The 25013-nt window shown below is 44.3% G+C and overlaps 1 protein-coding gene across 6 annotated transcripts in view; it reads left to right on the plus strand.

The window, feature by feature from the left end:
* Nucleotides 1–24801, plus strand: part of NACC2 (NACC family member 2) — a 436512-nt gene extending 411711 nt beyond the window's left edge. For all 6 annotated transcript variants that reach the window (XM_085613434.1, XM_085613441.1, XM_085613455.1 and 3 more), the window contains 2 exons: nucleotides 3197–3294; nucleotides 17618–24801. In XM_085613434.1, coding sequence (XP_085469560.1) covers nucleotides 3197–3294; nucleotides 17618–18117 — 598 coding nt within the window. In that variant the 3' untranslated portion in view covers nucleotides 18118–24801. The remainder of the gene's footprint in view (nucleotides 1–3196; nucleotides 3295–17617) is intronic.
* The last annotated feature ends 212 nt before the right edge of the window (nucleotides 24802–25013 follow it).

A 25013-nucleotide genomic window follows, 5' to 3' on the forward strand; every position in this document is an offset into this window, starting at 1 on the left:
TATTACACAAAACAAGCATTGGCAAAATCAACACGTCTGGCTTATAAGTAATTCCATCCATAGTCACTCATCCATACATTCATTCACCTAGTCACTCATTGTCTATGTACTCCGTCGCTCAGCCTTGCACTTCTGTATCTAGGGGGTCGTCCTCTGATTTACTCATCCTTGCATTCATCCACTCACCCACCCATCCTCTATCACACACCCACCAGTCAGTGAAGAGACACTTTCAGATACCAAGAACATTGGCTTTGCTGCTTATGTGGGTATGCTTCCTACAGTGTGTGACGACTAGACTTTGAGGAGTGTAATAGTACTTGCGTTAGTGGTAAACTTCTAGTCTGTGAGAGTGTTGTCAGTGACTTGACAACTCCTACTGTGTGAGAGGCGCAAGAGTGCTGTGGGTAGTGTGTTATGCTAGTCTGTGTAGCATATGCGACTGCTACTGTGTGCTGGCAGTAGTTAGACTGCTCCCTGTGAGGGTTGCAACTGCTGTCAATGCATGACTACTAGTCTGATGGAAGTGAGAGTGCTTATGGGAATGTGAGACTGCTTCTTTGACTGGTGTGGGAGTGTTGTTAGTCATGTGAGACCCTTACACAGTGCTTCAGGTAGAGTGTGGCTGGTATGTGATAGTCCTGCTGGTAATGCCTGACTGCTAGTCTGTGATGGGTGTGAGGTTGGCGTCAGTATTTAGGGTCTTTTCTTCCATCCTGCTTTAATTGAGGCGATGGCTGAAGACCCCTGATGTACTTATTTAACAATGGGCCCTTCTTACTCTTGAAACAACTACTGGGGAGAAGGGGCATTAATGACCCAGGCTGTTGATTTATTAAGAGAATCCGTCCATGCCCGGCGACAGCTGGCAGGCTGCCGACACCCATTGAGCAAGGTCCATTTATCCCCTCCAGCACATCATATGTTCACCTGGTTGTGTGGACTGGTATCAAGAAGCACCAGCCAGCAGTCTGTCACTCATCTGGCCCCCAAGACCCTTGGTGCTCAGACACGTTCACTCTCTGCTCCTTAATTCAACCTCCAGCCTAACATGAACAGATCTGCTCCAGTTTCTTGCACCTTCTCTCAATGGCTGCAGCCTGTCCCAGTGTATGAACACAGACGACAGTCGACACAGACGACAGTCCAGCTCTCCTGCTCCCAGGTAGTATTCATTAACACCGAAGTGTCCTTCATGCTCAGGGTGCTCGTGCAATACACTAAGCTTGACATTAGCAGCTGTTTGGCCATCAATTGCAATCGCTAATTTTTTTTTGCGTTTAATAGCATATATTTGCACACGCATTAAAGTGCATATGTGTGTTTGCTTGAGAGGAGTATATATGACACATCTGTGTAGGTAATGTGGAACTCAACATAGCTCACTCATATTTATAACAGTTGCCACAACGCTTCAGTGGATCAGCACCTGTGAATATTTGCTGGTCTGTCAGTCCGCAGAGTAGTCAAATCTCTCCAGTGCTCATTAAGTACAGATACACAAGGAATGAGGCCCCCTGACTTTGCTAGGGCTTGGGAGGACTTGCTGCCGGCCCTCAAGGGCGTAGAGGAGGGAAATCCCAGGCTCCATATAGGGAGTCAAAGCTCCAGCAATGAGGTAGAATGAATAGCGCACTACACAACTGAAAAACAGAAGGGAAATGCACACAACTGTTTGGCTTTACACCGCTACCTTACCCACCCACGAATGCTTATATACAAAGGTGTTTGTCTTTTGGGATTACTAGCCCTGCTGTGCTCCAGGGACCAAAAATGGGGATGGTGCGGGCAACATAGAACCAGCGAGAAAGGGTGGGATGCGGGCATCCCCCCCACCCCCTTTATAAAGACTGGGACAATTGTAACGGGATAGAATTGAGATACTCCAGCTTCCTTCCCCAGGGGCTTCAGAGATTAAAACGTGCAGGGGCGTAAGGTGACCCTCTTGTATGCCTACTGTAATAGTGTATTTTTAAGATGTAAATACCAATGTATTTGATTGTTAATGAAACCTCAATAAAATGTATTTTAAAAATAAATAGAACTTGTACGTGGGGAAAAATGTCTTCCCTCCTTTTAAAGACCTGGACGATTTCAGTGAATTTCAAGAAGAGTGCCAGAGATGTCGGGCGCAGGGGTTTGTCCTAGAATCCGTAATGTGTGGCTGCTGTTACTTACCAAATATTTACCAGGTAAAGAGTGAATAGATCTGTGGCAAGTCATTCAACTCACTTGGACACTAACATGTTCCTTCACTGTACAGCCACAAAATATGGAATTCCCCCCAACTAATTCTCCCTGACTTAAAACAAAGACTAAACTTGTTGCTGTCCTCTTGATGTACTCCCTCTGCTCTCATTTCAAGTAGATTTCTTAATAGCTTGAGTCCCAGTCGCCTGCACTAGATGTTTGTTAGATTTCAAAAGGGGTTTTAGTCCATTTCTGTGTCTCTTTATATTCCTAGTCTCTGACTTTATGCCAAAAAACGTGATATCTCCTCCTATTCTTCCTTTGTCTCTACATTTGCTTCTCCTCTTGTATTTAGATGCCGCCTTTTAAGCCCAGACCTGTCTGTGATGCCCTTTTATTGTTATTGTGTTGGAATCTCCTGATATTGTGTTGAAATCTCCTGATATTGTGTTGGAATCTCCTGATATTGTGTTGGAATCTCCTGATATTGTGTTGGAATCTCCTGATATTGTGTTGGAATCTCCTGATATTGTGTTGGAATCTCTTAATTTGTGCTGAAACCCTTGAACCTGCTTCTTACGAAACGAGTGTCACCTTCTAGCTTCACCTTGTACCGCCCCTTAAAATACACTATATACTCCTCTTTTTTTTACCTACTTTTTTATTGTATGTTTCTCTGCTTACAGCGCTCTAAGGGTTTTTGGACTGGTCAATGCTAAATACAATTATCAAATTATTAAATACATATTTAAGCCCCCACTCTTTTTAGATATTTCAATATAAAAGGGCTGGGGCAAATTGGTGACATTATTAAAATGTTCTGCCCACCCCTCATCCCCTCCACCTACCAGACAATAGCTTACTTGTCTTAGAAACAGAATTGTTCACACAAAAATGATACACATGTAGAGCAGATAGATTTGACAAGAAGCGCAGAGTCTGTGAATGTGTGTCATTTGTCTTTAGTGAAGCCTAATTGTTAAGTGAGATTTTTTGTCTTTCGCAGGAACACGCTTGCAAACAGCTGTGGGACTGGAATCCGATCGTCCACCAGTGACCCCAGTCGCAAACCACTGGATAGCCGGGTACTCAATGCAGTGAAGTGTAAGAATCACTTGTATACAACAGTTCAACGCCTTGCGTACTGCCTCAGTTGTTTGTTGTAATTGTTGACTACTCGCACTTCAGTTTAATGATTCCTTAATGGGTGGAATGCTGATACCTGCTTGGCATGTTACACAGCCAGGAAGTGCCAATTTAGGGTTGCATCATGTAGTGTACTTCTAGTTAACCTGTTTATTTCATCTAGTTTACATGAATGCATTAACTAGCATCATCTCAAACTGTGAGCTGGTGGGGGCAGATCATCCATGTAACTGCTAGAGTGAGATATTTGGGGTAGTTGTCCCTTCAGATTGGAAAGGAATGTTAATCACCACAGTAAATTGTTAAAAAAAGGAATCGAGTACTCTTAGATCAGACTCTGACTAGATCTATTAAAGGGTAGGGGAATCCAAAATACTGCCTCCTTCCAGCAGCTCCCAATATAAATACATTTGCCATTTTTTTTAAGCTCTTGAGGGAAGGCTGGATAACTACATTTGGCACTAGAGAAGATTGTTTTGTTTTTGTGATCTCCCTATGCCCGAGTTTAGAAGCTATTGCTTCCAAATAGATGTCAGGACATAGTTAGGAATTTTGGCGGAGGTAGTGCTATTGGATTCACCCTTTGGGCTTTTGGTCAAGTTTGATTCCTGGTTCTTCAAAAGATGAAACTGAAGTTAATACTAAACAAAAGTGACAGGACGTTAGTTGACATGTGGGATACCCAACGATTACGCTAGGTACAGTTTTATGGGTAATCAAAAAGTCCCTGTACTGCAGATGAAGAGAGGCTGTATTAGTCACTAGGCTTTGTAGACCCCACTGGACACATGCGGAACAAATTCCACCAGAAAATTAGGCATCATCTGTGCAACCCGATGACAAAAGTGTCCTATTAACAAATGATCTATGCGAAGTTGGATCACTTCCCTATTAGTTTTAGGACCAATTTATGATTGAAAGTGTACTGCCCAGATTGCTGGTCACGCCCAGCATGGTGATAACATTTCTATGGACATCAGAGAGGGCGGTTTTAAGAATGGAGCCTGAGACTCAGACCAACACTTTGGCAGCTCAGTGGTCTGTAGCAGCATATGTGGCATGCCGCCGGATAGCTGTACGCTGGAAGGAAGACAAACGTTCCACACTGCCTGCTGGCTACAGGAAATGTGCTGGTTGACAGGCAAAGAACCAGCCATTAATAAGGAGAGTTTGAGTCATTTTAAAATAGATATCTGGTCTACTAGAGGAAAAGTGCTTGATGGCACAGAAATGACCTCCTAATTAACTTTTCACCGTCACTCCTTTAATTATCCCTCTACTCTCTCTTCTTCATCCCTTGTCCTCTTGCTTGTACTTTAGTGTATGGGCACTTCTGATGGATATTTCTACCTGGAGATTCCTCACCTTAGAATTTTCTCCAGGCAACAGTTTGGATCGGAAAACTTTTTCCAGCAATGCTCGCATGCACCACTGGGTCACACCATGCAGCTTTACACTGGCTCCATACCGTACAGACGTAAACACCGCACCTGCATGCTAATGTCAGTTCCTTGCTTTCTTCATTTTCTATTGTGGATTTGGAGCTCCACTCCCAAATTCGTCAGCCTCTGACGACTTCAACAGTGACTATAGAAAGCAGATGTTGGTCATGGACCTGCATCAATCATTGAATTTATATATATCAATCATTGGATTTATAGAGCGCGCTACTTACCCGTGAGGGTCTCAAGGCGCTGGGGGGGAGGGGGTGCTGCTACTGCTCGAAGAGCCAGGTCTTGAGGATTTTTCTGAAGGTAAGCAGGTCTTGGGACTGCCGTAGGTGGGTGGGGAGGGTGTTCCAGGTCTTGGCGGCGAGGAAGGAGAAGGATCTGCCACCGGCGGTCGTTCGTTGGGTGCGGGGGACAGGGGCGAGGCTGGCTGAGCGGAGCTGGCGGGTGGGGGTGTAGAAGCGGAGTTTGTTGTTGAGGTAGGTTGGTCCTGTGTTGTGGAGGGCCTTGTGTGCGTGGGTGAGTAGCTTGAAGGTGATCCTCGTTTTGACGAGGAGCCAGTGTAGGTTTCTCAGGTGGGGGGTGATGTGGCTGCGGCGCGGGATGTTGAGGATCAGTCTGGCGGAGGCGTTTTGGATGCGTTGTAGTCGTCGCAGGAGTTTGGCCGGGATCCCTGCGTAGAGTGCATTGCCGTAGTCTAGTCTGCTGCTGACGAGGGCCTGGGTCACAGTTCTCCTTGTTTCGGTGGGGATCCACTTGTAGATCCTGCGGAGCATGCGGAGGGTGTTGTAGCAGGAGGAGGAGACTGAGTTGACCAGCTTTGACATGGAGAGGGAGGAGTCGAGGGTGAATCCCAGGTTGCGTGCGTGGTCCGTGGGCGTCGGTGCTGTTCCTAGTGTGGTGGGCCACCAGGAGTCGTCCCAGGCAGAGGGGGTGGGCCCGAGGATGAGGACCTCCGTCTTGTCCGAGTTCATGAAGTTGCATGAAGTGTCCTGGTGTTTGTGCTCAGGACACAACTCTAAGACATGCGATAAGTGTGTCTCTTATGCACTCAAAGACGATCTGGGATCAAGAAGTGAAGCTGTACGTCACAGAACAGAAGAAGTTGAAGCACTCCCATAAGTCCTGCTCCAGGGTGTGGACTTGTTCTCGCTCCGCAACCTTACAGTCGGAGTCACCAGGTAAGTCTAAATCAAAGCATAAAAAAGCGAAGTGAGACTCCACTCCATCCCACCACTCTGTATCCAAGGAAAGGGCTTCACATTGTCAGTCCATCTCCTTTGGGGTCATCAGTTGTGGAGACAATTCTCCAACTAATCCCATATACCCAAAATTCCCCAGGTTATTGATACCGCAGCTGATTAAGGCCTTCTAAGACGCCATGCTGCAGATTTTCAGTACACTTCTGGCTCCCGCCGGCACAAACCTTTGGGCCCCAAGAAATCACTGGGCCTCCAGTTGGTTACTTGCCAGAGGGTCTGTCCCTAACAGTGCCTGAACCCTTCGAACCTGTTCCAGGTTCTGCATCATTTCTATTACATACATCTACTCTGCCTACAGGACCTGTGCCATGGCCATTCCTTTGTGACGCCGGTACCATAGCCACTGGAACTCGTAAACAATATGATGCAGATTTTGATGTCGGACACCAAACCTTCTTCAGCCCGATTTCAACCTGTGTTCAACTACAAAATTACTATAGTGCAGCCGGTTGTCATACAGTCTGACTGTACAAATGCCTCTACTAGGGCAGAAGCACTAGCCGAGGCTATTTTTGGCTCTGATTGTGAGCAAAGCACACTACCAGAAGGGGAGGATGATTGTGGGGAGGAGGATGTTGGTCTCCCTCCTTACTTTGACGCTGACCATTTTCACATGGACTTAAGAGGCCAGTGGTCCCAATACCTTCCCTGATACAGGGTTTGACTTGCCACGTGGACTACCTACGGAAGAGTTGCAATAGTGGTCCAATGGGATTCTGAAGTCCCCTCAATTGCAGCTCCTTATATTCTGGACGAATTTGCCAAATGTGACACTAAGCTAGTCTCATTCGCCATGCAGAAGATAAAATCCGGCTCGCCCACTGATCCTGTACCTCCAAAATTCTTTTCCATTATTGCACCGGCTTTATTGGACAGTGTAACCGGCCTATTCAACAAGTCACTCTCGGATGCAGTTTTCCCTATGACATGGAAGGCAGCCCGAGTGAGACCAATTTTGAAGAAACCTACGGCCGATCCTAAACTTCTTCTAAATTATCGTCCAGTTTCTCTGCTCCCCTATCTGGGGAAAATGTTGGAATCCCTTATCAACCAACAGCTTGAGATCCACGGACTTCTAGACCCTTCACAGCCCGGTTTTAGGGCTGCACACAGTACTGAGACAGCCCTGGTCGAGGTTACCGATAACATCAGATGGGCATTGGATAAACATCAGTCAGTCATCCTCATCCTCCTCGACCTGTCGGCTGCATTTGACACCATCTCCCACAGCATCTTAGAACAACGGCTTTGGGAGATTGGTGTCGGACGTAATGCCCTAAAATGGTTCAAAAGCTATTTATCAGACCGTATAACAACTGTTCAGATGGGCAACAGCATTTCATGCACAAGACCTGTTAAGATGGGAGTGCCACAAGGCTTTATTTTGAGCCCTACACTCTTTAATCTGTACATGACTCCACTGATCAGAAAATATGGATTTGATGTCATATCGTATGCTGATGACACGCAAATCCTGATCACACTGAGTCCAGATCCTATCGAAACTAAGTCACGTTTTAAAAACTGCATGTCTCACATTGATAGGTGGATGAGATGTACCCACCTTCAATTGAACGGTACTAAGTCAGAGATTATGCTCTTTGGTAAAGCGCCTGAAAATTCGACACCCGATTGGTGGCCATCTGATCTGGGCACTTGCCCAACTCCCAAGGAGATGGTTTGCAATCTTGGCTTTTACATGGACAATCAATTGTCCATGAAATGCCAAATAAATCATATTACCAGCACCTGTTTTGGTATAATGCGCACTCTGCGGAAGGTTTTCAAATGGATTCCCATTGAGGCAAGAAAACCATTAATTCAGGGATTAATCATAAATAGAATGGATTATGGTAACGCCCTTCTGCTCTCAATAAATGAAAACCTTCTAAATAAGCTTCAGATTTTACAAAATACTGAATCTTCCGTACAGATCGTCCTCTGCCCCCTGTCTAAAAGTCTTACACTGGCTTCCTGTGAAAAAGCAAATTCTTTTAAAAATCCTTTGCTTAACACACAAATATCTGTATGGAAAAGGCCCGCGATACTGGACAAAAAAGCTACATTGGTATAAGCCTCAGAGGATGCTTAGATCCAGCACTGACTCATTGCTCACTCCCTTCAGAATATATACAGCGAGACAAGGAGGCAGATCTTTCTCTTATCTTGCGCCGGCATCCTGGAATAAAATGTCTATATACCTACGCACCATTCCTGTCCACAGCTGTTTTCGTAAGAACTTGAAGTCATGGTTGTTTGACCAGTAAGTCAGCATTCCTTCTTTATCAGAGCCGTCTGCAAGCGCCATGAGACTCTTTGAGTGATGTGCTGCACAATACAAATGTCCCTGACTTGACTTCAGTCGAGGCCAAGACTAACATTCTTACTGAAACTTTGCGGCCTGGGTCTGCCCCATCTCAGCCCTTGCTTACCTTTAACAAGGCCATTTCTGATACCGTGATGGGCATTTGGTGAAAGCCCTGTTCTGGCCCACCAGTGAATACACAGATGGGCAGGCATCCTCAGACTGGGGCCTAGCAATCCTGATTTTCTCACTAAACATCCTACCTTAGGGCTCCTGGTGGTTCATACTTCAACCAGCAATCGGAATCCCAATTTATTACACAAGACTCCTCAGAAGAGAGAGTCCAAAAGGACTGAGGCATTTGATAAATCAATGTTCTCTTTGGCTAGCCTGGCATTGCATTTGGCCAAAGTGGTACTGATTGGCAGCAGTATTGTGGTCCACCACCATGCGTAGATGCATTCTACAGGAGCTTCTGGAGAAGTACAAGCCTGTCTCATGGAAATGTCCTTTGATTAGTCATAGCTTTTTGCCGTGAAAGCAGATTCTGCCTGGAGTTTAAGGACAGTAGAGCCGGGGCGCGCTCCTTGGGTCTTTCGACCCCTGCCAGTTTGTGTGTCAGTATAGAAAATTCAGAAGGTACTCCAGGGGTCTGGTGTATAGCAGTGCCAGCTATCCCAAACATTACTGCAGCCACACCTGTCCTTTCAAGTCTGGGGACCAGGGTCTGGCAGGCAACATACAGGCCAGCAGGGGCACCAGTCCTCTCAGTCCCCTTCCTCTTCCCCTGCATCAGCAGCCACAGAGGTGTTTTGTTTACCCTTAGAGGAGCACACCCATCTTGTTGGAGCAGGATTCAGTTTTTCCTCCCTGGGCGGTGATCCATCACGTCGAACGTATGGGTCGTTCAGCATGGCTCTGTCCTTCCCTTTCTTTTAGCTGTTTCAAATCTTTCTTCCACATTCAAAGTACTTTCGGAGAAGTACCTCTCAATTCTGTTATTAGAGGTGTGAGTGTTGCTTACTAAAGGGTTCTGGAACGAGAAAGAGGAAAGGGTTGTTTCTCTTGAGGGCAGAAACCTCTGGCCTATTTTGGACCTTTGACCTTTGGATGCCTTCTGCAGAAGGAAACATTCAAAATACTTCCACTTGCTCAGATCTTGGCTGCTGTGGACATGGAGGACTGGGTGGTGTGCTTGGAAAGGCAGGATGCGTATTTTCATACACCTGTCTTGCACTCCCACGGTTGTTAAAGGTAGAGGCAGCCAGGATAATTTTCAGTTTGCATTGCTCCCCTTTGGTCTCACCAGCATCGCTCAGGTCATGGCACTCTTTGAGAGGTTGGAATACCATTTTTCCCCTACCTTAGTGACTGGCTGTTGATGGCGCACTTTCCGCAGGCAGTTGTAGCCCACCTCCCAGGCAACGGTGAACTAAGTCTTTGGGGTTTGTGATCAATGAGCCGAAGTTGCATGTGATTCCTTCACAGAGGCTGTCATTCATTGGAGCTATCCTGAGCAATGTAGATTCAAGGCATTCCCTTCACCACAAGAAGTCCTGGACTTCTAGGTTATGATTCCCATGTTTCAGCCTCTGTTCTGGATCACTGTGAGAGCAGCTCAGAGGCTTCTTGGCTTCTTAGCCTCCCACATCTTGCCGGTAGACTGCCAGAGGCACGTTCAGGCTCTGCAATAGATTCTGAAGTTCCAGTGGGCCCAGCACTGAGGAAATCTATCATATGTCATCTAGATTTTGGAAGAAATGGCTCTCCATCTGCTGAGGTGGCTGCTCTAAAGCACTTGGTCCAGCAGCAGGCCTCGCTTCCTACCCCATCCAGAGCTGGTAGTGATGACGTATGTATCACAGCTGCATTGGGGAGCTGGAAATCAGGGTACTCTGTCTCCAACCGAAGCCTGGATAAATCTGTTGGAGTTCCAGGTCATTCTTTTGGTACTGAAGGCCTTGCTGCCATTCGCCATGGGGAGGCTGGTGCAGGATCTAATGGACAGCACCACCTCCATATGGTATTGCACCAAGCGGGGTCCTGTGCCTGAAGACTCCGAGTATCTACAGTTGATTTGAGCGTCAGAGTACTTTCCTAAATTGTGAACCACCTGGCGGGATCCTTGACCGCCAGAACGGATGAGCTAAGCAGGTGGCATCAGGCAGATCACAAATTGCGTCTAGTTCCCAAGGTGCTACAGGACATCTTCTTACCACCGGGAGAACCCTGGCTTGAGCTTTGCACCACTGTCAAGAATGTGCGATGTCAAAGCATTTGTATGTTAGATATTTCACGAAGATGCTCGCTATGAGAGGCATTCCTTTTGGATCTGAACAAGTGACTCCTGTACACCAAACCTCCCCTGCCATTCATTCACTGAATTTCGCAAAAGATCAGGACCTGTTGCGCCCAAGTCATCCTAGTGGCTTCAGACAGGGCAAGGAAGGTGTGGTACCTGAAAGCGCTGAACTTGAGCATGAATCTTCCAATCAAACTTCCTCTCTAAAAATCTTTTGTCACAGCCGCAAGACTTGGTCCTTCACCCTAACCATCACAGTCTAATCTCCATGTGTTAGAAAAACACTCCCACACCGGAAGGGTGGTGGTGTTCTCCCAGACATACACTGTGGTAGCTTGGCTCGAGTGGTCAGGGATCAGGCACCGTGCTAAGCATACGTCATACCCACAAAATAACCATGCGTGCATCCGTTCCAAAAACGACACTACACCTTAAAAATTATACTGAAAATATATCTCTATCTTCTTTTCTCTTAGTTGCTGATTAAATAAATAATAATACAATCACAGTACACAAGGCTTTTCCTGTGGAAGGGTAAGTCAAATAAATAATACTTCAACGATTCAATAAATAAGGTAGATCATAAATAAAGACGGCATAAATATAAGTGCATTACATATAGGGCAATTAAATATTATGAGGCAATAAATACTGTGCGACAATAAATACTGTGAGGCAATAAATAGGATGAATACAATAAATACAGTGCTCTCAATAAATAATAAAAGCCAACAGTGACACTTGAAAATCAGTTCACATTCCTGAGGTACTATGGGATGATTTGGCCCAATCCCAGCTTGTAGAGTTTTGGATGACCTGAGGGGTGTACTACTTGGCTTGGACAAGGCTGAGGCCCAAACTGAGGTAGATCAAGGGGGAATCTAGAGATCTGGCTCTCCCACACTACACAACCCCTCTGTATTAGTCTCAGCACACCTCTGGCACTATCAAGCTGGTTCCAGCACCTCTCTAGCCTCTAGGATGGTCTCTTAGGGCTTCACATGGCCTTAGGCGCCCTCTATTCCACTTACTGCCCTGTTTATGAAGTTCCGACGCCGCTGGAGTCGTGTCGACGCCGTGAGGCGGTTCCGGTTCGATGTCGGTGGCCTCGGCTCGATGACAGTTCTTGTCGACGCCGGGAGGCGGTTCCGGTTCGATGTCGGCGGCCTCGGTTCGATGACGTCGGGCGGTCTTGGCTCGATGTCGACTTCGGGCGGCTCCGGTTCGATGACGTCGGGCGGCCTTGGCTCGATGTCGACTTCCAGCGGCTCCGGAGTGCGATCTCCACTCCCGACCTCCGGTGCTCCTTTCCTCAGGTTCCGGCGACTCCGGAGTGCGACCTCCACTCCCGACCTCCGGCACGATTCTCTTCAGGTTCCGGCGACTCCGGAGTGCAATCTCCACTCCCGACCTCCGGCACACTTCACCTCGGTCTCCGGCGACTCCGGAGGGCGGACTTCACTCCCCCGTCGATGCTGCACACTCGACCTCAGGTGACTTCCTCCTCGACCTCTGGTACTCTCCACGACCTCCGTCGGCGCCCTCTCTCGACCTCTGGCGGCTCCGGGTACGACGTCTGCTTTCCAGTCAGCGCCGCTTCTCCACCTCGGGCTCCAGGTCTCCAGGCTTCTCGACGTCGGGCTTCAAGAAGTTACCAGTAACCAGGTCAGGAACTTGCTGTTCTTTACTTTTAAGGCCTGTTCCTGCTGTCCAGGTCCTTAAGATGGTTTCTCTTGCTTTCTCCCACACAGGGCTCCAGGCTGGGCTCAGTCAGTAGGGACTAGTATCAAGGGTGGGTTTATGGACCCCACTCCAGGCACAAGTTTCCACCCCTGCTGCCTCACTCCTTCCTCCTTCAGTTCTGTGCTCCTCTCTCTTCACCAGTCAGGTGCCAACTGCCCACTCCAACTGTCAACTCTGACTTAGCTTCCCAACATTCTAAACCGCCTCCAACTGTCACAGGGTTCCAGAATGTTGCAGAAGGTTCTAGTAGGTTCCAGTGATGTCACAGGTGACAATGGGTGGCCACCATTTTGTGTTTCAGGCCCTCAGACAGAAGTTCCAGGGGTAGATAAAATGGCTCCCTGAATCTGCATCAATACTAAAAAGTCTGGTGGTTCCCAAAAAGGAAAAATACTAACAGGGTTTGAGGCAAAAGTGGGACAAAATAAATAATGATGAGGAGGGACCACCCAAAGGGCTGACAGGTCTAACACCATGCATGTCAATAGAGCGTTGGCTACTTCCTGAAGTGGTGTAGACAACTTTCCTGGCCACAAAGGCCATTTATGTTGGTTTCTGGGACACATTTGTGGCCTAATATGGTAATCCCCTCAGCATGGAGAAGATAACAGCTACCCTAGAAAATAAGCAAGGTTCATTCGACAAAATGTGGAGTCCATGATTAAAATTCCTGTCAAGAGTTTAGGGAACTTGCATGTCATGTGTACTTGAGAGTTCTAAGACTCATTTGCCTGTCAGATGGAGCCTTGAACCTGAGAGGGGCTCATTGGTCAGCGACACCTCTTTCAACTCATAAAGGCTAGAAAGCATGGCTACATATGATGGTATGAACAGAACACCCCCATCATTCTTCTCTCTTCATAACTGAACTCTGGAGGAGGATCGCTCCTAACCCCCAGACCTATCCTACTTCCCTCTTTATCAAACATGTTTCCCCCCTCTTCTCCTCACCCCTACTTCCATACTTCCTTAGTTTTGCCACTCATTCCCACTGGCCTTTGGTAGTAAGTGAGTATGAGTTAAATTGCTTATTTCAACAAACCAATTTGAACCATAAAAAGTCCCAAGTTATGATTCTGCACACTGGTACCAACAAGCGTATGAGAGCCTTGAAAGAGATGAGCAAGAAAGGGACGTCCACGCGCAGGGATGACTATTCTATGTTGATCCATCCCATCACTTCTGGGGCCGTGTGGAGCCACAGGGCACTACCTAGCAGTGTGCAGAAAATTGCTGGAAAACGTTTCCGAATCCCGTCTGGCTCGTAGGGAGTATTAGGGGGTGATGAGTCTGCTGTTAGATTGAGAATCCACCAGAAAGGGCGTTACCGAAAGTAAGTAACTTGTTCATCTATATTTTTTCTATTCACACTTGCTAAATTGTACACACCTTACTAAAAGAGGTTGGAAGAGAATGGCCGCATAGAAGGGATGTAAACACAAATGAAGCTGCCCCTAGTTGAGATTGCTACAGGTCTCTAGATATACGTGTTAAGTGGGGCATCTCACAAAAGTGGTGTAGACCACTTTCCTGGCCACAAAGGCCATTTATGTTGGTTTCTGGGACACATTTGTGGCCTAATATGGTATCTGCAAGCTTGACTCTTGTGCAGGTCAGTCTGTCAGATGTGCTTTTATTTTTGTCTTTGGCCTACCAAGGCTTTGCAGTGCACACTATAAACTATTATTAGTTGGCCCTTTTGGCCTGTCTTCATTTTCCGGACCAACTATCCTTCTTTAAGTCACCTATTGTGATAAAGTTTATAAAGGTTTTGATTCACATTTCCTCCTAAACCATTTGATACCCTAGTTGGACCTTAATTTGGTCTTGATGTTTCTCATGTGCACATCATATGAGCCGATGCATAACTGCTTGCGGTCTCTCTTGCCTTAGAACACCATCTTTCTTATGATTACTTCAGCGTGTCATATGAGTGGGCTTCAGGCACAGTTGGTCCAACCTCCCTGTACCACATTTTTTCCACATAAATTAGTGTTGGGAACTCAAGCGGCCTTCTTGCCTAAAGTTGTGACTCCTTTCTACAATGGCAAATCTTATCACCCTGACAACATTCTTTGCCCCCCTCTCGCCACAAAAAAGGAGGAGAGGCTTCATCAGTTGAACCCCAGAAAGCCTTTCCCCTTTTACAATAATCATAATAAGGAACTCCCTCTGGACGATCAGCTTTTTGTATGGTGCAGCGAAACCAAGAATGGGAAGACTGTCCAGAAGGGGCCCCTGTTGAGGTGGATTGTCCACTGCCTCATGATATACTACTCACTGGTCAAAAAGCAGTCTCCAGAAAGTTTTAGGGTCCATTCCACCAGGGCCCAGGCTGCTGCCACTTTGTTGGCACGCAGAGTGCCTGTCCGTGCATCTGCCAGCATGCAAAGTCTGCGTCAGTTCTCATCTTCATGAGTCGGCACTGCCTTGACAGCCACATCCATTTCACCCTTTCAGTCCTGCAAGACTTTTAGCTTAGCCAAATCCACAGACCTCTACCTTGGGGAGGTGCTCCTTTGGTATCTATTCTAATGTGAGGATTCTGTAGTTTGAAGTATCCATTAGAAGAACAAGTTACTTACCTTCTGTAATTCTCTTTCTGGTGGTTACTCTATCTAACCACAAATTCCTTGCTGTTCTCTAACCTCCCGCTCTGTGGAGTAGCCTCCTTTTAACATCTAAAAAGTCCCACGCAAATACCCAAACTGTCCCATGACACTCTTACAGAGGTAAAGCTGTCTATCACGCTTGCCCTTGCAAAGCCAGGCAAGTCATTACAGCAAATTGTGGTACAGATATGATCCCAGACCGCACAGCGGGACTACATAGACTTTGGGATCCCCTCAGCATGGAGAAGATAACAGCTACCCTAGAAAATAAGCAAGGTTCATTCGACAAAACGTGGAGTCAATGATTAAAATTCCTCTCTCAAGAATTTAGGGAACTTGCATGTCCTGTGTACTTGAGAGTTCTAAGACTCATTTGACTGTCAGATGGAGCCTTGAACCTGAGAGGGGCTCATTGGTCAGCGACACCTCTTTCAACTCATAAAGGCTAGAAAGCATGGCTATATATGATGGTATGAACAGAACACCCCCATCATTCTTCTCTCTTCATAACTGAACTCTGGAGGAGGATCGCTCCTAACCCCCAGACCTATCCTACTTCCCTCTTTATCAAACATGTTTCCCCCTCTTCTCCTCACCCCTACTTCCTGTCCCTCCTTAGTTTTGCCACTCATTCCCACTGGCCTTTGGTAGTAAGTGAGTATGAGTTAAATTGCTTATTTCAACAAACCAATTTGAACCATAAAAAGTCCCAAGTTATGATTCTGCACACTGGTACCAACAAGCGTATGAGAGCCTTGAAAGAGATGAGCAAGAAAGGGACGTCCACGCGCAGGGATGACTATTCTATGTTGATCCATCCCATCACTTCTGGGGCCGTGTGGAGCCACAGGGCACTACCTAGCAGTGTGCAGAAAATTGCTGGAAAAAGTTTCTGAATCCCGTCTGGCTTGTAGGGAGTATTAGGGGGTGATGAGTCTGCTGTTAGATTGAGAATCCACCAGAAAGGGCGTTACCGAAAGTAAGTAACTTGTTCATCTATATTTTTTCTATTCACACTTGTTAAATTGTACACACCTTACTAAAAGAGGTTGGAAGAGAATGGCAGCATAGAAGGGATGTAAACACAAATGGAGCTGCCCCTAGTTGAGATTGCTACAGGACTCTAGATATACGTGTAAAGTGGGGGCATCTCACAAAAAGTGTAGGACTGGACTCTCACACCACCTGGTGTCATGCTTCATCATAGACCGTCCTCGCCCTCTAAAAACTCGGTTTGATAGAGGGCGGGCATACATCTGACGATAGGGATGCACTTCTAAACTAAGTGGGGGCCTGTGAGTAGTGAAAGTGATCTAAAAACCATTAAAGTTGTCATAAATACTAGTTGTTAATTAATTGGGCAACTGTTTGGTATTAAAAGAAGTGAGTGGTGACTGGGGAACTAATTATCCCTTCACCGTGATGGTTGTGGTCAACATGTTTCTGCTCAATGTCCCAAACTGGTACGTAGCATTTATCAGGACCATGTATCTATGGGGCTCCATCTTTATATTTAAATATAAATAAAGATCAACCACTGTATGGGGTATGTATTCTCACTATCCCCACTGGTATAGTACTCAAAAATTCACCTGTAGAGAAACAGAAAACAAACACAGACATGATATGTGGGTTTCTGCTGGTTGTAATGCAAGTTATCATACATCACCACACTGTTAATCGCGCGTGGTGGTTTCTAGGTGCAGAACACGTGTCATTCATACGTGTTTACACTTCTTCGTGAATCGCGAGAGAATGTCTTGCATGACTTACCCTAGAAGGGATGACACAATTAACAGCGCGCTGTGCTGGTTGAAGAAGCCGTATCAGTCTCTCCAGGACCTAGAAATGTACCCATTGAGATTTTTAATCCCGTAAGCCTTTCAGGGATTGGACCTGGTGATAAAAATGACTACATTGATCTTCAACAATAGTCGAATGGATGACAGGAAGACTTCAAAAGTACATTTGGGGAGATGGATTTCTTCTGACCACGGAGTCATATGTTTGTGTTATGCGTGCGGTAGCAGCGTTTGTAGTGTGCCCTGTGCAAAATAATCCGGATACATGTTACTGTGAGTCTTCCCTACCCATCCACTGCCCCATTGTGGTGGCTGTCATCCGGTCTCAGCTGGACCTCTGACATCACTTTGTCATGCTGAGATGCTTTTATTACTATACAAATGCTCGTCGTAAACCGCTTTTTCACTTTACAGAGGTGGACCCTGCCTGTGTAAAATAAATAATAAAAATAAGATAACTATAACTCGCGCGACCGCCACTCTATCACAAGGATGATGTCATCAGTGATGTCATGAGTGATGCCACTGACCATGTCATGAGTGATGGAATATGTGACGTCATGAGCAGTGGATTGCGGGCGCGCGAGTTATAGTTATCTGAACTAACTATAACGGGGGAATTTCATTGGTTTTTTACGAGTGAAATGTCCACCTAACTATAACCTGTGTGAAACCTATGGTTTTATATACACACAGATTTTAAATCAAGTAAGTTGGCATTTGTAACTGTGTAGTTTAGATATCTCTATGTAATGGACTGGTTTGGGAACAATAAGTCATTTTCTAAAAACGTTTCTCTTTTTGCAGTATATTGTCAAAATTTTGCACCAAGCTTTAAGGAGAGTGAGATGAATGTGATTGCGGCAGACATGTGTACCAACGCCCGCCGAGTCCGTAAGCGTTGGCTTCCGAAGATCAAATCCATGTTACCAGATGGGGTGGAGATGTACCGCACAGTCATGGGCTCCACTGCCACCGGCATCCCGTTGGAGTCTGGCTTCTTGCCCACGCCTGCTCAGGTCTTTGAGCAGCGCATCTATGCAGAAAGAAGGAATGATTCCGGAACTATAGTGCCGATGAGAACTAATTCGGCAAATGTGGATCTGAGCAATGGCTCAAACCAGTCTTTTGAGCAGAGCGAGGAGGCGGAAGGCGCTGGCTCTGTTATACAAGAGGCACCCAGTACAGACCCACCGGCGTCGGATCCCCAAAGCACTCCGCCACCTTTCGAACAAGAGTCTGGCCCTGCTAGCAGACCAGAAACACCAGCGAGGAGACAAGATGGTGCTTATGGAGGGACTTTATAAAGGAGGTGGAGGAGAAACCCATGTTTGTCACCTAAAAGGGATCTGTAATACTGAAGCTGCTTGCATGCATTACTAATACAATAATGTGATCAAGCCACTTACCTACTGAACTGCTACCGTTGCCTGACAACAATGTGATTTTTATTCTGCTTGTATTTAAAATTTATGAAGGAAATGATTGCATTCATTATATTGTAAATGATTAGGTCACCTAAGACCTATTTAAAAAAGTAAATGGGCTTCTTTTTGATATACTTAAGTTAGTCTATAAGATGAAGGCTACTTCACCTCCACCGTCACTGCAAACACCACCACCACACCACGCGCAGTAGCTAAAAAAGCTATGGTTTAATAGCCGCTTTATATACAATAAGTTTAATTGTTGCTTACAAAGAAAGAGACTTTCTTTAGTTTGAGCAAGAATGTCATTATTGAACAAAGGACCGCTCTTCTTTTTATTTCACCTTTGCAGCGGAACAGGTTTAATTGTTTAACCCACATGGCACTGGGAACAAAAATAACTTTATTAGGAAAGTCCTGTTCTCTGCTGTTTCCTTCAGGAAGAAATCAACTGATGGGATGAATTTGTTTTTCTGTAGCACAAAGTGAGTCCTTTCCTGGGGTGGTTTAGTGCTTGTTCAAAGTGGCCTGAGATGGTGTCCATAAAATGGATGGGGAAGTGATGTATTGCCAAAGATGCCTTGAATGTCAGAGACATTTTCCCCCTGCTCGGCATTGGTCCAGGTGGTTTGATGCATCAGGCAGTGTATTTTGTGAGTGTCTCTCGAGGGCAGACCTCAACAGTTAAGTGGTGGCTGGTTGGTGAGCAACTAATGCTAGAACTAACCTTCAAAGTCTTTGTACAATGAAACCAAGCGTGTGGTGTGACAACAAGCAAGAAGCCGTAGAAAGATCCACTTAGGAAATGTCAGTCTACTGTACAAAAGCCTTCTCAACCTCAAGACAGCAAGTCTTTCCTAGGATAATGCATTCTGTATGATCTGTGCATGAAATGTTTGTGCACCACACACTGCTTGTCAATCATGCGCTTTACCAATGCTTAGTATTCACCTTGTGGCACTTGGAGAGAAGTATGAATGAGAAAGTAAGGTTACCGTGGAGACCTGCGTTGTGTTCTGCTGCTTTGTTCCTTAAGAGATTGCATTGTGCTTGATAGCAGAAAGAAGCCAGTCATTGGTGGTCACCATGGAGGCAGGGGTGACCGCTTATGCGTTATATTAGGTTGTGTGAATTGAAACCACTTCTGGATAGTATTCCATTCAGAAGAAAAAGTACTGGGCAAAAGTATTGCCTTACTAGCTTGAGAATTTTTTTTCTATTCCTAGAAACAAATGCAAGGTAGAACTAAGTAGATGGTGCTAGCTAGAATTCCTTAAAAAGTGCCTTTGCTCAGAGCTTTACCGTAGAAAAGAACGCAGAGAGAATCTATACAAAATATTTGCACCTTGTGAGATTTGTTCTTTTTGTGTTGGAACGTTCAAGTTGTATTGCCCTGAGCAAAACACAGTGAGTAATTGAATCTCGTCCATGCTCTGTAGGGACCAAAATGCTGGACTTAACATAGTCCGAGTTGAAAGTATTCCCGAAATGGAATGGATGCAAGTCTAATATGACAAGGCATGAATTCTAGAGTTTGCTGGGATGTATTGGCCCAATACAGTGCTGGCTGGCAGCTGTTTAGATTTAAAGAGCCAATTCACATAGCTTGTTTCCTATAACAATTCAGGGGTCAACCACACCCAAGTCCAGAGTAACTCATACCTATGATTGAACAACTCTTTGTGACGAAGACCCAGAAAAAACTCAAAAACCGAGCAATCTTCTGTCTTTTACGTACTCTCGAAATGTATTGGTAGGTAAGGGCAGAACAAAATGTGTTTGGCGGAAACTAAAAATCTAGAGGCCTTATAAAAGTGGTGTGGTAATAACTTTGTGCGTAAATTAGTGTGATAACATCTGCTAGGACCCTAAAGCCTTTTTTGATCACATCTTTTGTTAACTATTTGGGATATGGCTTTGTAAAGCACTTTATCAGATCTCATTGGACCAATCTGCTTTAATGGTGAAGAGAATACGATTTCTGAAGTAAGAAAGAAAACAAATTGATAAGTTGTCACATGTCATCCTTCAGAAGTGGCGGGCTGTGGAATGGATGGCATGGCATTTTTGTTTAAATTATTTGATATGGCTAATGACAGATCGTAGAAGAAGACAGTCCCTTTGCACGGTGATCATAGATTATATTTTTTATACATTACATGACTTCCTAGGTATGGTTTCCCTCTCCCCTTTTTTCTTACTTTTATTTGTTGGACTAGGAAGGTAAGGTTTGTAGGTGAACTTTAAAATGTGAATGGTATGAGGGCTTTTCCTTATCAGTTAGATGAGGTAGAGCAATTTGCACTAATGTTTCCTATGTTTAGAGGCATAATGATGACCTGTTTAATAATGTACCTGAACGACAATTATGCACATTTGCATAGGGGGGCAGTGTGCTCCCCAAAATGCCGAATGTAAGGTGAAACAAGAAGCAGTCTGTTGATTGTATGAGGCTTTCCTGAGTGCCTTAGAACTTTTTGATCATTTTCCAGTGAGAACAGATTACGAAAAATAGAATTTTCGTTGTTTACAACAATATTTAATTCAAATATTTGATCTGCTGTACTATGTGAATGAAGGAGGGACTGCATTCATTCGAGGTCTGGCAGCAAAGTATTGTGTGTATTAGTTTCTATGTGACTGCACCTTATGCTCATGCTTGATGTCAGCAATATGTATGTTCGAAGAAGCACCTTTTGAAAGTCTAAGAAGAAATTGAGCTTGAAAATGACATGATTATTAGAGGAGGGCGATGAAGCCTTCTCTTTTCCTTGTAACTGAACCACAAAACGTATACGTTAATGCGCAGTACTCCTAGTTGCACTGGAGCCGCGTTTCTTTGGTAAGGGCAGCGTGGTCTTTTCTGTACTCTCCCAATTTATAGTACTGTGCTTGGACTGATTATTAAATTGAAGGATATGGCAAACACAGTTCAACTTTGATATTTGGAACTGGTAGAAGTATATTTTAATTCTATCAAAATGTTACTTAGACCCCTTTCATCCACAAGATATTTTTTTTTTGGGGGGGGGGGGGGGGCGCACACAGACCAAATAACAGTTGTAGCTCTGGCATCATCATGTAATGCCTCTATCCCCTTTTGAAATTCACAAAAACACGAAAAATATAAACAATTGAATCGATCGGAAGGGTGAACCAAATGTTTTGTTCTTTGTCTGCTGTTGAACTTAGAAGAAATTGATGCTAAAAGTTTCTGAAATCTTTCATCTCCTCTCAATCCAGCCAAAGATCTGGCATAGGTTGTTAAATGTGGCTATGTAGCAAGACATATCACGTGTCAAGAAAATATATCAAAAGAAATCTGAAGAATACCATGAACACCAAACTGTTCTGCAGGGTTACAGATATCTTGATTACTAGGGCAGTGTGGAAAGTAGTAGTCTTTCTTTATTGAAAACCCAAATGTTGAAATGTGGAAAGATAGATGATACCTGTAAAGGCATCTCAGATTGTGATCAAAGAGAAATTAAGAGTGAAAGGAAAAGTGTGATTTCTGTTTTTATTAACAAGCCACATATCTCTGCTTCTTTCATGATGTTAGCTAGATTAACATAATCACAGTGACCAGAATTGCAATGTCACCTCATGTGAGGGCGCATCTTCGCTACCTGGAGGAACCACGTTATTCCAAGAGAGGCGATAATATGTAGTATAGCACTGTATGTAGTACAGTGGTTGACCTGGTTGCCCACAGATTTCAGATCTGCAAAGAGATGTGACCGTGCTCGCCTTCAGAATCCCTCCCTTCACAAAGATGCACTTTATGAGCCAACCAGGTCAGGAGGAGTGTCCCCTATTGTGAGCTACCGGCTTGTGAACAAACTTTATAATACTCTGCAGGTAAAATCAAAGAGAGATCTCAAGTCTCCGGGTGTTTTTGAAGTATAGCACTCTGCCACGCCCGCGCTTCTTCACAGGTTCTCAGATATTGAGATTGCCACTGGTGTCTTGGTAAAAGAAGGTGGGGTATTTCATTAGTTTAAATTTCACTCATTTCAATGAAAATCCTTTATATTACCCAGCACATCTTACTTCCTGTGCTATATTTGTTTTTATATGAATGCATTATATCCTGGGTAATGAGACGCTCTCTGTTTACTTGAAACTTACTTTTCATGAAGGCAAAATGGCTGCCTTGAGCGAAAAAGTTCTAATGTATGTATTTGTACACATTGTACATATACTCTTCCCTCTCTTAGTCATATTCATGGCACTGAGGGTGCCCTAATAAGTGGTCAATTTAAAACCTCTTACTATGCATATTTTAGTAAGGAAAATAAATGATTTGACAGGTAAGAAATGTGCCACGGTGTCTATCTTCATTCGCCCAGGCTTTAAATTAGAGCTATCCAACAATGGTTCAGTCTGACTGGATCCATGACAGATTTTAAAGATAGCCACAAGTGATTAATTAACATACAGTTAACATAAATGCGAATGATTTACATAGGGCAATGGTTGTCTGAAAAAAGAGGCATGGATGTAGCACTTTTGCCCCAAAATTATACACCTCCGGTTTTGATTTGCTCCTGGAAATAAACACTACATTAACACCAGATTTGTATCCAAATTAATTATATGATAGGATATTACAGTGTGCTTTAGATAAGGACCGGCAACCTGCAACACCCGTTAATAATGTCTCTTTCCTTTGTGTTCTCTGAATTGTAAAGACTGTTTCCTCCCCTCTTCTGCCTACAGTATTAGCCATGAAAACCTTCTTGTCCCTGCCAGAACTATATGTTTTTAGGGAGGTGGCAAGTCAAGTTCCTTCATATTCTTCAATATATTTTCAGCTCAAATTCATTCTCGCTTGCCCACTGTTCAATGGTTGGAGGTACAGTCTGCTGAGACAAGAATTTTGCTTGGTGAAATAAGTTTTGGTTCAAAAGTGATAGCTTGTTAAAGTGTGGTTATAGGACAGACCTAGATTTTAATGGGATAAAACACTAAAATGGATTCTGAGAACTATGCTTCCTTGTGCTTTTACAACTGTTACTGAGCCTCATGTCTGATCATTTAGCCTTGTTGTGGTTGTAATAGATGGAGATTTCAGAATGCACTATCAGAAAACTTTGCAAAGTATCGCATTGTTGCACCTTTTTGGGACAGATAATTGTTAGTGTATCTCCTGTCTGATGCCCACTATGTGTGCCCTATTGTTCTGCTTATTTACCAATGGCAAACACCCACCAGTACCATTGCCAAGTAGAAGGTGAAAAATGGCATGCTGCTTTAATGCCGCCCACCATGCTGCCTGGCAATTTGCTTGGACCACTGCTCCGACGGCACGTGGACCCTTCTCTGTTCAGTATTCTCTCTCACATAACATCCAAGAAATGACAGTATGGTGAGTTCAAACTAGGATAAAAAACTTTTTCAGAGAGTCTTCTACACACTGTGGACCGTAGTACCAGGTGTTACTGAGGGTTTTTTTAGTTTAAGGCCTTAGATTTTAAGCGACAGCCCAAGAAGGGCCAGAATGTTCATGGTGATATAAAGTCACATGGTGAGCCGAACTATGAACGACCGGCAGCAGACCGGCCCTTCAGGCTGTTTATCATGGTATCGAAAACTTGCAAATTGAGTTTTCTTAGAGAGAGCTTGAACACACCTCATTCATTGTGTAGCAGATAATTGATGAAACACACACTCATTTTATGTTAGATAGCTTTACTATAAGTGAAGAAGGGCCATTGACCCACTACCAATCATAAAGTGAGGCTCTGCTTTGTGCTTCCTGTGACTGTAAACTTGAAACTTATCACCATTTTTCCGCTTCAAAATTTACTTGAAAGTATTTCTGGGCTCCCATTGGAGCTTTTGTTCAAATGTTATTTGCCGAGGTCAACGGAGAGGTGGATCACCCTACAAACTATATTCCAAAAACAGTAAAATGGTTCCCTTCTTAAAAAGAAGGAAAGAATAAAGTCTAAAGCACTCTAAAATGGGAAAATAAAGTGTTTAGATCAATCTCTTCCATTTAAAGCATTTTGCACATGATGGTGATTTTTATGTAACGAAAAAAAGCCAAAATACGCAATACTATTTTTAGCAGACTAAAAAGAGACGCAAGTATAAATATTTTTGACTTGAACATTTGGATGGCACTTGATTCAAATAGAGCATTAATCCTTTGGATTCAATGTTTGAAAATGAGAGACTTTAAGAAGTACAAGGTTGTTTTAACCAGTCTGTTTAGAGTGTGAAGTAGTACTGTAACTCACGACTGTTAACCTTTTTTGTGTGCTGTCGCGCAGACCGGGCAGCACCACGGAGCTATGTTTCCAACACGAAAGATGCTCGCTTTTTTTGTGTTCCCATTGTGCATCATCCACTGATATTTATGTGCTGTTACTATGTATAGTTAAGACTTATTTTGTAGCCATGGCTGTCACAATATATCAGCAACTAAAAAAATCCCAACCATTGAGAGCTCCTAGTTTTTTTTTTCATATCATTAAAAACATTCAAGATGTGATCAGTCATTGTAAGATGCTTTGTAAAATTCACATTTACAAAATAAAGTAAATTCAAACTAAACCCTATTGCGCACTTGTTTTTGACGTTTGCGATAATTTACATATTCATACATCCGATTAGTAATCGCCAACTGTTTTAGCAAGGGATGTTTAGTGAAAATGCCTTAAGCACACTAGCTGCTGAGTACATTCGGATTAGCTAATTGCTTTCAATTTTTGAGAATGTATATGTACATAAATGTTTTGCGCTTCCGCTTTCTCAACAAAACCTAT

Source organism: Triturus cristatus, chromosome 1_2 (assembly GCF_964204655.1).
Source record: "Triturus cristatus chromosome 1_2, aTriCri1.1, whole genome shotgun sequence".
NCBI classification, from domain to species: domain Eukaryota; kingdom Metazoa; phylum Chordata; class Amphibia; order Caudata; family Salamandridae; genus Triturus; species Triturus cristatus.